At 33.9% G+C, this 17,619-nt stretch overlaps 1 protein-coding gene and 1 long non-coding RNA gene across 2 annotated transcripts; both read right to left on the bottom strand.

The window, feature by feature from the left end:
• Positions 1-1,753: 1,753 nt before the first annotated feature.
• On the bottom strand, positions 1,754-4,207 carry LOC130987938 (zinc finger protein SHOOT GRAVITROPISM 5-like). The gene is made up of 2 exons (XM_057911652.1): positions 3,384-4,207; positions 1,754-2,748 (listed from the first exon to the last, which is right to left on the bottom strand). The coding sequence occupies exons 1-2, from the start codon at positions 3,854-3,856 to the stop codon at positions 2,013-2,015; spliced, it is 1,209 nt and encodes a 402-aa protein (XP_057767635.1). The 5' UTR covers positions 3,857-4,207; the 3' UTR covers positions 1,754-2,012.
• Positions 4,208-5,956: 1,749 nt separating this feature from the next.
• LOC130987939 (uncharacterized) lies at positions 5,957-6,821 on the bottom strand. The gene is made up of 2 exons (XR_009089883.1): positions 6,692-6,821; positions 5,957-6,191 (listed from the first exon to the last, which is right to left on the bottom strand). It is a non-coding gene; the product is annotated as an uncharacterized LOC130987939 (long non-coding RNA).
• Between the last annotated feature and the right edge of the window lie 10,798 nt (positions 6,822-17,619).

Here is a 17,619-nt window from a genome sequence, read left to right on the forward strand (position 1 = left end):
AAGTGAATGATAGATGTAAAATAATGTTTAGCAAAATTAAATCATAAATTAAGACAATAAGTTTATTAATATTTGCTTGGTTTCGAGATGATTAATTTGGGGGGGGGGGGGGGGAGGTGATAATTGTTTTCACAGTCAAGTATCTCCATGCATGTGTGATTATATATGCATATATTATGTGATTATAATTAAATTTATAGAAATGCAGAAAACCCTATCACTTTCGAGTTTTGACAAAAGACTAGGCAAGGGATTCCCATATTAAAGCTATCTATCAAGCTGCTTACCTAATTCTGGCATTTAAATTAAGTTTTTTTTTTGCCCCTTTCGTTACATGCAATAGATATAACATTAATCTTTTTATCCTTAATATATATATGTATATATATATATACATATATATAACTATTAATTAATTTCTGAAGAACCTTGTCTTTCGAAACTCTTGATATTCTACTTTGTGATCTATTTTTGATTTTATTTATTTTCTTAGAGCACCCACATTAGCTAGCTGACTTGAGTCAGCTGATACAGGCGTTGTTGACTCGAGGCTTGACTCGTTCTATTAAGTCAAGCTCATGCGACATAATTAAAAAAAAATAGATTTTAAAAAATAATTTTCAATGGTCATTTCTAATTTCACTTGGTCGATTTTTTTCCCCTTTTAATTTATATGTTTATTTTAATTTTTTTTAATTTTATGTATTTTAAATTTTAAGTAATTTAAATTAATGTAACTTTAATTCAAGGGATTGTGTTATTTAAATTTGTATCATTTAAATTAAATCAAAAATTCAAAGATCAAAACTAATCCATATGAGTTAATAGATGAGTCAATGCAACACTTGACTCATAAGTGGTCCCGGAGCATGAATGAGTCGAGTCTTGACTCAACCAATGTGGATGCTCTTATATATTTTTTCTCCAATTTCAACATCGTATATTTTAGTTTAATTTTGTGATTATTAACTAGGATTTATTCCATCTAATTAGGGTATATAATTATTTTTATCATTTAATTTCATTTTTATTAACTAATAATAGGTTGGTGAATTAAAAGTTATGGTATATAATTTTTTAAAATTTTAACCTTTTTATATAAAAAATTATTATAATTCATAGTATTAATAATAAATTTATTATTAACTAGGAGTAATAAATTTTTCTTTTATAAAAAATATTATTTATAAAATAGATATAAGAGTGAGGTATAATGACATACATAAAATCGTGGTACACTAGGATAATTTTGCCTTGATCACATTTAATTTAGAACACAATTATTTGGATGATTATTTTAACATTTTTTTCAAATTCTTTATTGCCTTGTTGAATGTTCAAAATTGATGTTATTAGTGCAAACAAACAAATATACTAGATGTTAATTACAACACTGTACATTTTGATCTTCAACAATACCATTATATAAAATGTAAAGTTCAATAGTAAATCTTATCTCTCTCTCTCTTTTTCTCATAAATACTCACCAAATGTTATCAACTCAAACACAATCTTTTTTTCATTTTTTTTGAAAAAACTCAAACACAATCTTGAATAATAATCATACCTGAGAAGCAAAATATTTCTTGCAGATGAATAGCTATTAATGCGAATCTGATGAATACCAAGACATTTCATCTTTTTTTGCCAATGGAAATCGACAGGTAAGAAAAAGTAAAAAACCCTCAAAATTTCACATTATTGTTCCTGAACAAAAAGCTTCCATCAAAATTATGATAGCTAACCATAAACCTGTGGAAAATAAATGAAAAGTAACAATTAAAAAAATGTACATCATTACACAGATCATAACCCCGTTCCAACATATATCAACGCCATCTATCACAACGGGATAAAATCAAAATCAAAATCAAAATAAAATAAAATAAAATACAAACTTATCCGAAATCTACACATTAATGCTAACAGTAAATACCAATACCACAGCAAATGCAAATCCTTGATTTAATTAATTAATTTGCGTATTATTATTAGAATTATTATGATGATATTTAATTTTCATGATCGGCCTTCTTCCCTTCCCAGCCTCTGAGCGCAGACGAGATGAAATTCAATCCGATCGAGTTGGAATTCGAATTCGAATTGGAATTGGAATTCTCAGCGAATAACGCCTGCTGGAATTTTGATTTGCAGGAATGGCACGTGATCTCGAGCATGGCGGCGTTGATCTTCTTCGTGGCGTGGTCCTTGAGCGCCTGCGCCTTCTCCAGCTCCGCCTGCGCCGCCTGCCGGATCCGCTTCGCGTTGGAGAACTCCTGCTCCGCCGCCTCCATCTGCCGCTTCGCCACCTGCCGCGCCTCCTCCGCGTACGCCTTCTCCGCCATCGCCACCCGCAGCTGCTCCTGCGCCTGCTCCTTCACCCTCGCCGGCCTCTCGCCGCCCGTCGTGCTCCCCCGCGGCGAGCACCGGCTGATCTCCGCCTCGCCGTTGATCTCCGACGATCCGATCGAGAGCTGCAGCTGAGTCGAGTGATCCTCGTTGGATTTGGTGAGGAGCTGGAGCTCCAGATTTGGGGGACACGTCGATGCGGTCACGAAGATCGCCTCGTTGCTCGGCTTGGCCAACGCCGCCGCCGCCGCCTGCCACGGCGCGACGACGCTGAGATTGGTGTCGCTGGAGGGGCTAGGGCTCGACGCCGTCCGCGATAAGCACGCCGGCGGCGGCAGCGCGTCGGAGCGGAGGCGCCCCATGCTGCACGCATCTTGATGCTCGATGAAACTTTCCACCCTACAAATAAAAATAAATAAATAAAATTACATATATATAACAAATAACACAGAAGCAAGTACGTAGTAAAGTTTTCAAGGCTGTGATGATTAAAGATGTAGTAAAAAAGTCGAGCAAAAGGACATTTTTTGAACAGAAGAAAATGGGGTTTGAAGAAGTTTTGAAAAAAAACCCCATTCATGAAGACGAGTGCTACAAACAAGAATGCAATCATTTCGCATCATTACCATCTTGACCTTCAAAAACGCCACACCTTCTTCAAATCATGGATCAACAATGTCACCCCCAAATTTTCATCTTATAATTCCATGCACAACAAGTTTGCGTTTAATTTGATTTAATTTAATTAATAAGATGCGAAAACATTAATTAAAAATTAATTAGACTGACAATGAGTCAAAACCTAGTAGTCTAACGAGATCTTGGACTGGCTGAGAAAATGATTTGACACACAGTCTTCTGTTACGCAAGAACACACACATTCACATAGGGAGGGAGAGAGAGAGAGAGAGAAGAGATGCAGCTGCAATTGCAAGACATTCTGCACTGAATACAAGAAAACTCTGTGAAATGACAAGATTCCCTGATTCAATTCTCTCTCTCTGTCTATCTCGATATCATTTTCTCTCACTAACCTGGAGAAGACGCGGCCGCAGTCGCAGGAGTGGCCGCGGGTGCCGCAGGTCTTGAGGTGCGCCTTGTAGTCGGACTGGACGGCGTAGCCTTTGGAGCACTTGTCGCAGACCCACTGCTTCTGGTTGCTGTGCTTGCGGCGGAAGTGCTTCTTAATCCCGACGAGGTCCCCCAGCGCGTGGCAGGGGTCGTGGTGGAGGCAGCTCGGCTCGGGGCACACGAACACGCGCTTACGCGCCACCGGCGTCTCCCTCTTCAGCAGCTTCCACGGCACCTTGTGCCGGCGCCGGTGCATCTGCAGGTTCTGATCCCGCTGGAACCCTTGGTTGCAGATCTCGCACACGTACCGATCCGACTCCAGCAGCGTCTTCGGCGACAGCGACACCACCTCCGCGTCCGGATCTGGCGTCCCCGCCGGCCGCCGCTTCCGCTTGCTCGCCGCGTACTCGGCGGACGGATCAATGTTGCTCAGCATTAATTTTATTTTTAATAAAATATCCCAAAAATAAAAAAGCCTATTTCTTTCGGTAATATAATCAGCTTTTGATTCAGCTTTTGAGCGCTCGATCACTTTTCCAAAATAAATGTAAATGAGATACAAAGTTTTTCTCTCTCAAGAAACATCTTCCTCAGGTATAGTTATATATGAAAGGCTGCCTAAATAAACTTGTTGAAAAGATGATGATGGGGGTAGGGGGTGGGGTGGGGGGGGGGGGGGTGGGGTATAGGTGGGGGGGGGTTTAGGGGCCAATGACAATATATGGTTGAAAGTTGATATGAAGAAAAACATCCCCATAAAGGAACAAAAACACAGTCATAATTGTGATTTTCATGGGCAGAGTTAAATTGCATGCATAAATACTAAAGGCCAACTGCATATATACGTACACATTAGGAGCCTTATTTTTGTCTGCTTTCATACGCCCGCATTTCTCTGTCTAATCATCTCACTGTAGCCGACTCCACTCTTTTGGCTTCTCTCTCTACTCGATCAACTCTCTACACTGTATTCATCGATTTGATTTTACATCAATTTATGAAATTTCAATTTCGCTCCGAGATGGGATGGGGTCGACTACGTACGACGTCGTATTCTTCGTCGACGTAATAATAATAAGATCGTAGCACGTTACGCTTTCCACATGGAAGAGGAAAGTGTAGGTTGCAAGTAAACATTAATTCATTTGATTAATTATCTATCCCCATTCTTAGATATTCTCTTAGCCTTAGAGTACTTGGCTCAATTCACGCACACCATTATTATAACTTATTTCATCCTATAGAATTCGGAAGTCCGGTGGGCCGGGCTGAGCTGGCCCGACTCTGCCCATTTGACAGCACTAACAAACAATACAATAAAATAACTAAATTTTTTTTAGAGTTAATTGCGTGTGAATATATATTAATTTTGGTCAAAATTTATTTTTGACGCGTACGAGTTCAATCCGACTTCAAAGCGTGTATACACTTTTATTTGGATCAAGTCGTTTTGCAAGCGTATTACGAGTATAGACAAGTTGAGTTAAGTGGAGCCACCTCAAATTTTATTTATTGAATGTTTTGATGCTAGCTATATATGACTTCATTCGAGTTCAATCGAATCCAAACTAATTTTTTTAAATATAGGTTTAACTACACTGTGTTTCTTTTAATCGTAATTAAGTTAATTAGAAGTCAATATACTTATTATTAATTAATTATAGAATAAAATGTGTAAGATGTTCCAGGTTAATAATTTTATATTTTTTAAGTCAACTCACTTGACAGTGTTAGCTAGCAAGTAGTTAATGTCAAGTTCAAGCTTGAGTCATATAATTAACAATTTTTTATGGAGTCAGGATCTGAGTAGCTCAAGAGTCTAGTTTGACTCATTCTACATCCCTACTTATCAAGTGCAAAATCGTATTCTATTCTGCTAGACTAAAATCAATTGTTAGAATAAAATAGGAATAGATTTACACGATTGATCTATTTATAATTTAACGATTGAGATTTAAATTTAAGAAAATCGTATTGAATTATATGTAAAATGCATATGAATTCGCTGTGTAAAATGTCTGGATTGTGAAGAATAAAATCGAACTCAAGACCATGAATTTATCCAATAAAGTGATAAATCAACTGTAAATCTAGATGATCTAAGGGTTAAAAATTAATGATTGAATTATGATAGTATCATGTCGTTAGGTAGTTTATATGCAGTACTAAATTTAGACCCACTACAAAAAAAACGCTAATAGACAACGGTCAAAAACCGTTGTCTATTAAGAAATCAACTGTTGTAAATGAGAGTATTGTCTATTAAAGGGCGGTCATAGACAACGGTCGGAAATCCGTTGTCTATTCTCTGATAGACAACGATCGAAAAACCGTTGTCTATTCTCAGATAGACAACAGTGTCCTGACCGTTGTCTATCAGAGAATAGACAACAGTGTGGCGTCCGTTGTCTATTCTCTTACTGACAATCATTATCTATATTACAGTTTTTGTTTTATATTTATATTTAAAATTTTCTGCTTTTTCAATATATATTTCAATAAATCTAAAAACATAATATTAAAAGCCAAAATTACATAAATTAATAATAGAATTCATACATTAAAATCAAACATCATCCTATTGAAACATTGTTCATCATCCTATATTACATTGAAACATTGCTCATCATCCTATATTACATTGAAACATAACTTACAAGCAAACTTAATTGAGGCAGTAACTAGATCAGTTTCTATTGGATGCCCAGTCGCGACTGTGAGTTGGCTAAAGTAAGCACAACATGCTCACGTTGATTCCTTATATTGTCTTTCTGCAAAAGGCAAGTCAAACAAGCCAAGGACGAATGTTAAAACAAAAATAGAAGCCATAAAAGCAATAAATATAAGTCAATGAGCAAGCACTGGACATTGGTTTAAAAGATGAACATGTTTCACTCATTTAGCAAATCTCTACATGCTTAAAAGTTAAAACAACTACCAACAGATGACGATTTTCTATAACATTTTGGCTATCAAAACAATTGCTATTGGTTATAACAGCCCATTTTGAACAAATAAACTTGAACTAGTTAGGCAAAAAGCTCATATTAACAAGTAATGCAGGTCAAAATATGTATAAGGAACGTCTACCTTAGAAGTCAAGAAAGCTGAAATAGCTCAAAAAGCTATCACCTAACTGGTTCTCTAAATTAATACTACTATTTCACTCTCATTGACTACTTCCAATAACAAAATTGACGCAAAATTCACACAAATTACATGAAGATTAAGCGAGAATTCGATAATTCGAAAAATAAAAAGGCAAAATAACCTAAAGCCCGGCGCGGGAAGAGCGAGTGATGGGTTTCTTCTTGTCCTTATCCTTGTCTTTCGAAGCCGGAGTTTTCCACGTCAACAACCCATTTGCTCCTTTCCCTGACATTCTCTACCTCACGCAGATCTGAGAATTACACAGAAAATTCAATTGAGAATTAATATGAGGATACAAGAATACAAGAATTTGGGAATAACAAACAAGAAGAATTAACCAAGTGGAAAGTTCTAGGATATATACTAATCTTGAACTCTATATTAATAAATAATGAGGTAAGTGCAAATAAACATGTAAAGAAACAGAGACAAACTAGTAAGGCCCTTGTGTATAGGCAGTAGAATCTAAAGTTAAGCAGATGATTAGCCTATTAAATATAATTATTATAAACAAGAACATGTTGAAAGAGAACATATTCATTTATCACGAGACTAAAGTACTGCATAAGCCTAAAAGTGAAACAATTTAAAACTATTCTTTGCCTCCTTCCCCCCTATAAAAACTACTTGAATCTCCCACCTATGGAGGAAAGATTGGTCTCTCCTGCTTTACAAGAAGATATACAACATACAAGATTATCACAATTACCAAATCAGCTAGTGATGCTGATTATGATCTAATTCCACAAATGAGAGGGTTGTGCACCAACTGAAAGTCAATACTTCACTCTGAGCTAGCATCTGAAGTTGTCTTTCGCCGTGTTGGATGTTGGGACAAGTATAGCAACTACTAAGCATACCCCAGGCCAAAACAAGTTGCGTAAGCCTATGACAGTTGGATTTTCCAGTACTTGGACTTTAATCAGTTGCTCAAAACTTAATAAAGCTGCATTTTGGACCAACCCAAGCTGGGGGTATAATCCCAGTCGAACTGAGCTCAGAAAGTGAAAGAATGACAGAGGCTTCTTCCAGTTACCAATATCGGCAAAGATATTAAATAAATCTCTAAGCACAAATTTAATAGCTTTTACTTACAGCCGAAGAACTTAAAGCAAACATGGTTAATAATCCACCTACTTAAGCATATTGTGCTCATCATTTGTCATAGCACCACCAGAAGGTTTGCAAATTTCGGCTATTCTATCAAATACCAAGAGAGAAATGCTAGAATCAAACAATCTCCACCTGACCATAATCGGTAGGAATAAACACAATGTACACATTAAAATCATCATCAACTTGAGACCAAAACAATGAGAGAGGATTGCAAACGAACCAATTTGCGGCGTTTCTCTCGAGGGGAATTGAACTTCCGGATGGTGTTCACGACGACAATTTGAATCCATGGGAGCGAGATCTGCCCGACGCGCGGCGCCGGAATCGTCTGCGTGACAGAGCCCGTAAACTCAACCAAATCCAGAGCCTTCTCCTGTATCCACGGAAGCTCTTCCTCCAATTCCTTCTCCTCCTCCTCGGCCACCTCTTCTAGTCGGCGAGGAATCGATCAGGAAGAGCGGCGCGATGTTTCCAGAAACGACGACAGATCAGAAGTGGAGTGGCGCCGGCGTCGACAAACGAGCACCGGCCTCACCGACCCTTCAGCGGCGGCGGCGATCTGTGACAAAGGAGGACTAGGGCTCGCCCCTTTTTGCTTTCATTGTTTATGTCGAAACTAGGGCTCGGGCGAAAGAGAAAGGGGGTGAATAATAGGAGTAGTATTTTTTTTACAATTATTTAAAAAAAAAAAAAAACAAACATTACACAACGTAAAGACTACGCTGTAATATGACTATAAACAACAATTTTTGGATATCCGTTGTCTATTTAGGGCGGTCATAGACAACGAGCCTGAAAACCGTTGTCTATTAAGAAATAGACAACGTTTTTCAGGCTTGTTGTCTATGACCGCCCTAAATAGACAACGGTAATCCAAAAACTGTTGTCTATAGTCATATTAGACAACACGTTTTAAAGTCCATTGTCTATATTATGTTGTCTATGAGCTAAATTCTTGTAGTGTACCACACATTTTATACATGTGGCGCACTAAGAACGCGACACGTGGCAGAGGGCTTCCAAGGCCTTTCAAGGCAAAATATGCACATGTGTAAAATCGAAATAATTTTTTGGATATTGAAAAAATCATTTTATTTTATTTATTTTGAATTTTTTTAACCTGACATGTTTTTTATTCATAAATTTGCACACAAAAATGCATTACACTCTGCACAAAAATACACATTATTGTACACAAATATGCATTGCATTTTACAACATGAAGGGCACGATTTGAGCTACCAATTAATATAAATTAGGAATATTTAATTAAATTGTATCAACAATAATATTTCATGGAACACATAATAACAATAATTTTTTTAATTGAGAATAGTGATAGAAAGAAAGTCTGATAATAAAGAATTTTACATTTAAAACTAAAATTTTAATTTCTTTTAGTCCACAATAAACATAAAAAAAATAAACAACACCATGAAATAATAACAATATATTATATTAAAAAATATGAGGATAATAATCCCACTGGACCCTGCCTAATGCCCCCACTGGAAGCTTGGCTACGTCAATGAGGACAATAATTTAATTCTCATCGTCACTCTTCCCATTGTTTGATTTTTTTTTTTTTGTTTCATATTAGAGGTGGTGCTACTCTAAAAGATATTAGAAAAAATTTGGTATTTCACTCTGTAATGAGTAATAGTCACATGCAAATTTTGTAATGGGTAAGAAAATAATTTTCCGAACCTAGGTGGTATTCTGATTGCCACATATGATAAAATTGACAAGAAATTGAATTAGAATCATAGGTAGTACAAAATGCAAATTTAGCATTTAATTTATTTTGAAACAAATTAAGATATTATCTAATTTAATGTAATTAACCTATACGTACTTCAGCAATCTTCCGCCCGTTTTTGGATTATGAGAGATTAAAAAAAGTATTATCTCGACTAATTTCATAAAATATATATTAAAAAAAAAAGGTCTATCTAGTTTAGTAGTCGCTTCACATTTATTAAATAAAGCTTCCACCAAATAACCAAATTCGGTATTGTCATCGCTCAAAAAAAAAAAAAATGGTGTTGTCACACCTGCACTAAATGAATTTGGTATACATGCTACACGCTAAATTATGAGACAGAGAATCTCATTTGCTATACTGGGGTTCAATTCCGTCTATTTTTCTATTTTATGCTACTATTTAGGATAAGTTACTTTTAATATTTATGTTAAATGTAATTTGTGTGTGTGTTCTTTTTTTTTTTTTTGGTTAACATATATAAAAGTTTGTTTATGGTTTAGACAAATCAAGGATAAAGAGGCTCTTAGAGCAGCCACAATAGGGGCTCAATAGCCGGTGCGAGCCCTCATTTATTGCACCCCTCCCTAATGCCGCACCGACGGTGCAAAAAGGCGAAACGCTGGGGCGCTCCGGGTGCAGCCTCAGGCGCGTGTGCCCACCTCCCACTTTTTCGTATTTTACATTTAAAAAAAAAATCAAAAATTGAAAAATCTGGAAGAGAGACGTTGAGTTTTGGCCGTTGCCCCCCTCCCTTTTTTTTGGTCCTTATTTTGCTTCTATAAATATGTTCATTCCCTATTTCATCTCCTACTACTACTATACTTCATCTTCTATAATTTATACTCTCACAAAACCATGGAAGGAGATTGGAAAAATTATTGGCGTTAACACCCCCAAAATCCATCTCCCGACGAATCAAATGCATCCGGCCAAGGATTCTCGCCGTTCACGCAAGAATCAAATAAATAGAAAATGAAAAGTAAATCTAATGAGCCAAGAGTGGGCTCTCCCATTGTGGAGAGTGGGTGCAATAGGAGTGGGGACCACAATTGTGCACCCACCTCGGCTCACCATTGTGGATGCTCTTAGAAATGTTTTGGTTGAACATCCGCCGGAATAATTTACTCATTTCGAACATTAAATCCAAAAAAGTATATATATATATATATAAGTATTGTTTTATTTTGCAGTAATTATTATAGTTTTTATGATAAATTAAATTTTATGTTCAGTAAATTGAACTGTGAAATTTATAAAATATACTATCAATTACACATCTATACTATAAATATATTAAATTGTGTGATGTTATAAACTTTTTGTGGCCTTGAACTTCGACTATTTGTACAAAATGTCCTGACCTTCGAGATATACAAAAGAAATTGGGCCTCTGCATTTTCTCAAAATTATCATTGGATAAAAATTGTAGCACCAAATTTTTAACTTGGCACGAAATGTGTATCCAATTTTAAAAGTGAATTAACACACGCCATTAAGCCAAAGTCGAAAGTCGAAATTCAATGTCAACTTGTTGATCCACTACATTTTTAAACCTTTTTTTTTGTTAAGGTACATTTTTCCCCATATTTTCAAGGTCATTAATTCTTTTGCAAAGCACACCAAAGTTTTTGGCATTTTTGCTATACTATTTAATTGGTGTTTCCATCGTATACATTTAATGTGAATATTAATAATTAAAATAACTATTGTATATTATATTAATTTTAGTGTGACATAGGTAAATTGAAAATATTTTCTATGCTAAAATTGCAATTTTTGTTGTAAACCTGCAATAAAACACTAGTGAACGTACGTCTCAAAGACGTTAAATTAACTAATTTAGTATAATTATTAATAGTATTTGTTGGAAATCTAGCTAATAAATACCTATTAAACTATAATTAATTATGGTGGTTCGTTGAGATTTTTTTTTTGAAAACTACCCTCTCGATTAAAATAATCTTTTTTTTTAAATTACAAGAGGATATTTAATAAATAATCTAATAAGCAACCCGCATGCAGACGGGACCTCTACACCACACAAAGGTGGAAAAAACAATCTTTTTTTTTTAAATTACAAGAGGATATCTAATAAATAATCTAATAAGCAACCCGCACGCAGACGAGACCTCTACACCACACAAAAGTGGAAAAACAACAGCACGCAGGCGAAACCACTACCCACACAAAGGTGGGAACACTACCCACACAAAAGTGGAGAAACTACCCGCACACAAAGCTACAGGCGGGAATTGAACCCAAGACCTCTCACAAATGAGAGTCTTTGGATGTCTCAGCTTTGCCACTTGAGCTAGGCTTCATCGGCGTTCGTTGAGATTTTTTGAGATGAAATGTTATATGAAATCTCGAATTTGTGTATATGAATTTAATGTATTTATTAATTGATTTCGTGTTGAAATGAATGACTTATTAATGGCTAAAGATTACAACTTAAAACATAGAAAAATGTGGTTATCCCACAATGAAAAATAAGGAAGTCCTGTATAAATGTTTTCTATTAGAATGAAACAATCAAGTATCCACTGTTATGGTGCACTTTAGTGGACCTTTTGTATTAGTCTTTTTAGGTTAGTTCAACTGCTTATGAGACACCATCCGACCACGTGCACGTCGTAATAGGCGCTTTAACGGCGCACTTTGCACTTGAAGCATGCACATTGAGGAGCCTTTAATTTTAGTGGCACGGAGGCAGTAGTTGGGCCACATGGCAGCGGTTGGCGTGTGCCCGACCCGTGTCATATTGGACTCATGCGTTGGTTCGGATCAGGGTAGGAACCATCACATCTGTTCGGGCCGGATAGACCTACATGCTTAGAAAATATGGATAAAGCTCACATCTCTTCACAAACAACCACCTACCTTTGATAAATAGAGCCCCCGGGATGAACAAAAATCACTCATTCAACATACGACATCTCACTCATTCAGCATACCTATAATCTATGAGTAGAGCCCCCAGAATGGACGAAAATCCTCATTTAACATACGACATCTCACTCAGCACATGGTTTCGATCATAATCAAAGTATCTCATATCATATTCACATGGTTACTCAACATACGAATAGTTCGAGTCGTATGATCTCAAAGCATATGGTCGCGATCATAATTAAAGTATCTCACATTATATTCACATAGTTCGAGTCGTAGGACAAATATTCAGTCCCAAGTATTCAGTTGTTCGTTGGAATATCGAGCGCTCATCATGTGTTTAGATCACACTCAAAGCATCTAATTTCACATAGTTTAAGTCGTAGGACAAATACTTAGTCTCAAGTATCTAGCAGTTCGTCAGAACGACGAGCTCGTAGTTCAACGACTTGAGTTCACCCTAAACTGCGATCATAATTGAAGCATCTCATATCATATTCCCATATATAGTTCGAATCGTAGGACAAATACTCACTCCCAAATCTCATATCATATTCACATAGTTCGAGTCGTAAACAAATACTTTGTCTCGAGTATCCAATAGTTCGCAAGAACATCGAGCTCATAGTGTTCAACAACTCGAGTTCACCTTGAACTGTGATCATAATCAAAGCATCTTTTATCATATTCACATATAGTTTGAGTTGTAGGAGAAATACTCAGTCTCGAGCATTCAATAATTCCAAGTATTTAGTAATTCGTCGGAATATCGAGCACGTAGTATTCAACGACTCAAGTTTACCCTGAGTTGCAATCATAATCAAAGCATTTCGTATTATATTCACATAGTTCGAGTCGTAGGATAAACACTCAGTCCCAAATATTCAGTAATTCGCCGGAACATCGAATTTGTAGTGTTCATTTACTCAAGTCATCCTAACCGTTGTATTTTGGAGATAATTTACATTATTATTATTATTATTATTATTATTATTATTGAGCACAGGCAGTTTCTCTCGATATAATACAAAAAATATCACATAATAAAACTACCTTTTTTTGGACTTTTCTTCTGAAATTTTACAACATGATTAGTAATAATGCCCAAGAACTCATCATACATCTGCATAGGATTCATTGGGGGCATAAAATAGAAAAATTCAAAAAACAAATAAAAAAATTTAGAAAGATTCCTTCTGAACTGACAGATTAGAGTGGTGTAGGGCTGCCCTCCAATTTTATCCGTATATATACTATTGTCATTTAAGTTTGTGCATAAAATAATCTTGGCAATGAAAAAATCAAAAACACAATTAATGTAACATTTAATAAAAATTATTTCGGCTATTAGACTCGACAAACTCATGGCTTGAGTCGATTATTATATTTTAAAATACTCCTATATAGATTGGATAATTTGGATTCCTTGTTATATGAAGATAGTATTTTTATTGTATGCTTTTTTCATCAATAAATTATCCATGTATATATGTAAGTGACATCTTATCATTGTAAACACGTACTGTTTATTAATGTGATGGGAGACGGAACAATATCATTGTACGAAGAATATTTCAATTGCAAAAAGGGAAATAAATAAAACAAATCCAACATATGTGTAACAAGAGAATAATATAATTTCTCGCAATATGCTACTATTGAAGCCTAATTTGGCCATCCATAAAAGTTAAAACATTTAAGAATGATCCATATAAACTTAGCCAAGAGGATATATATAAGTTTTGGGGGATCAAACAAATTGCTATAAGACATTACAATAATATTATTGGTATCGACTTAGATATGTGTTACTCGAAACAATATTATATATAGTTTGATTTCTTAATTATTTAAATAGTGAATTTTCTGTACGTAGAGATAAGTTTTTGTAGGAATCATTGACCAATGACTTCATAAATCTTCACTAAATGGATGATCACCATTCATTTTCACATTTTTAGATAATGTATTATTGTATCTATATATGATAGTAAATCATACAAAAATTAACTATACAGATAAATTAGTAGTTCCTACAATGAAAAAAACATTTATTTGATCCTCCTATTTTTATGTATGTCTAACTAGTGTAGTCAAGTCCTTAGTATAATTTATACAAATCTAGACTATATAAATAAAATAGTGATGTTAACCAGCCACAATGTTCGGCTGCCCACAAACTAGTTAAATTAAAAAAAAATAAAAATAAAAAGGGGATTTAGTTATGTTACTGTATTGTTCACATTGTAGTTATTTTTTATTTTTAAATAAAATATACAAAAATTATCAAAAATATATATATAAAAAAGCTACAATGTAGACAATACAACAAAATAATTAAATAAATCAATTTTTATTTCTATTTTACTAATTTATGGGCAGCCACATATATTTATTGTAAATAAAAATAAATTTGAAGAGCAGCACATCAATGTAACAGTGGTAGGCAACAAAAACATTGTCTCATGCAAATGACATTTGGTGATGGGTTGGCACAAATGGGCCCTAATTTCCCAAATCATTTTCGTCCCATTAAATTATTAGTGTTGTAGAATATTATTGCAAAAACATTGACACATATTCAGCTTATTTCTATTTTCTTATACTTTTCTTCTCCTATGATTTTAGTTGGTAGTTTAAAGTTTCGTTTCATCACTAGCAAATAAAGTTGCAATTATTGATATCGAGATTGGAAATTGAGCTCCAATTTTCCACTGCATGTATTTGATTTGGCCGTCGGCATAGTAATCAATTGCTTAATTCTTTCTTACACTTATTATTTATTTATAAAAAAAATTGAGATCAATCATTTTACGGATCAAAATTTGTATTCAGATCCAAATTTCAGTGATATATCTATAAATTTATTAATGGTTGATTGTGATTGAATTTAATTAGATCTTAACCTTGTCTTACAAATTTTAATTTCCATAACACAGTTTAAAATAATTAAATAAGACTCCCTTTTATTTTTAAAGTAAATTCATCATTCCAATTATTTCCTACATTTTTTCAAGTGTCTCATTTTGATTTTTGTCTTGTCCCCCAATCATTGTTTCAATTTTAAAATTTAAGAGTGAAGTTTCGACATTCTTCCCATTTTGTCCAATTTTAATATTTATAGTAATTTCATAATTAATTATATGTATGTATTTTATTACTATAATTAATAAAATTACAAATATAAATTTTCTTATTTTTTATATGTATAATTTTGACGGTAGGAAACACTTAAAAGTGAAGGAATTGAATACATCACCTATAGACGGCGAATAATCAATTTATTATTTTTTTTAATTATTGTTTTGACATGGATGCTCATGTAATAAAGTATCTTAAAAATCAATGATTTATAATTCAAGATAAAATAATACTTCCAAGCTACTTAAGATACAGTTTTCATCAAAAACAGGCCGCCGATATCCACCAAATTCTTCATGCACAAGCATAATAACAAATATAATTATGATGATTGAGATAATTAAATAGACTCGTCGCTTTCACAACTATGGACAAATATATCAATTTAGTTAGATACACCCCAAAAATCCTAACTCCAATAATAAGAGCCTAAGTTTGAAATACGATTAATTTTTTCGAGAAAGTAAAATGAACGACCATTGTACCTATTTCAAGGATAATCTTATTTATTATGTAGGACTCAAAAAATTAATTACTCCCTCCGTCCCGCGAATCTTGAGGTCATTTTTTTCGGCACGAGAATTAAAAAAAATACTACTAGTATTTAATTTTTTTGCCATATAAGGAAATGATTCAAAATTCGTGGGACGGCAGAAAAAGGAAAGTGGGACGGAGGGAATATTTATTAATTAGGACCCAAAAGAAAAGGAACTAATTTAGAGTCTAAACAAAATTGAAACTACTAAATAAAAATAAATTACATATTTAATAAATCTAAATAAAATATCCTTCTAAATTGCAATGGATCACTCGTGCATAAATTTATTGGGAAAATATTAAAAGACATATCAAAGAAAATAAAAAGAAGTTAAAATATATAAATTTTTATTGATTTATAGAGAGTCGTTCAAACAAGTTCAGACATTATATATATAAAATAAAAATAATTTCTAGTTCTTAGATTGCGAAGATTTACGGTGGATTCAATATTTTATTGAATGAAATCGTGGTTTGGGGTTCAAATTCACAATGTTTCATAGCAGATTCACAGTGAATTTTATTTTATGTGATAATGTTTTATGGGGTGGGCTACCGTGAGAGCACATCTTAAAATAAGAAATAAAAGCAATTTTTAATGTATGAATTTTATGTAGAACACGTATGAATTCGCTGTATAAAGGTATGAATTATGAAAAATAATTTTTTGCTACCTTTGGGATTCGAACTCAGGACCATAAATCCATCAAACAGGATTACGAATCAACCGTAGATCTTGATGATCTAAAGGCTGAAAATAATTTTTATTTTATATCTTAAGAAATGCTCTTATTTTAGCCTTTTCCATGTTTCATAATAGGAATTTATAGAACGAATTAGTTTTTAGTTCCTACAATAGGGATATTTCTATAAGGAGGATCAAAAATAGAAACTTTTTTTTTCTCATAATAACTTATGGAGGAGAAATTAATGATCAATGTACCAAATAAACTGGTCATAATTCATTGAAATGTAAAAGCTTACAAAGCATTGTAGTTTTGCATGTATAATCAATATGAATTTATAATGTATCTACTTTGTACTACTATTGATGAAATTAAAATATGCACTTATGTGATTTTTTCTTCTCCATCCCTCAAATTTTTGAAATTGTACCCTTACTTTCAATTATTGAAGTTCTTTCTTCAACCCAAAATTTATCTGCTGCCCCAATTATAGAAAAAAGGACCAGATTATAAATTCAATGAATACAATGTTTTTTTATTTTATTAAGATCTCTCGGCCCCCTCTGTTTGTTTTTTTTAAAGAATTAATCATGCATCTGATCAAATATATAGCATATGATCATACAATATTATGATCATTGCACCTTGGAGAACCCCCCCCCCCCCCCACCCACGTCCTCATTCAGCCTTTCTTTCTCACATGTTCTTGACAATAATTAACATTTAAATCAAACAATATATATGTACTTAAAACTGTAATTATAATTATTACTCGGCTTGCTTCTTTTCATTAAACAATGTGGAGAACTTTCCCAATTATTAATTTAATATTTCTTAGGGGTCTACTTTTTTTTGTAAATAAAATTAAAATATGGTCTCTCTAATCTTAACCAAGATTCCTATATATATGTG

This window comes from Salvia miltiorrhiza, chromosome 6 (genome assembly GCF_028751815.1).
Source record: "Salvia miltiorrhiza cultivar Shanhuang (shh) chromosome 6, IMPLAD_Smil_shh, whole genome shotgun sequence".
NCBI lineage: Eukaryota > Viridiplantae > Streptophyta > Magnoliopsida > Lamiales > Lamiaceae > Salvia > Salvia miltiorrhiza.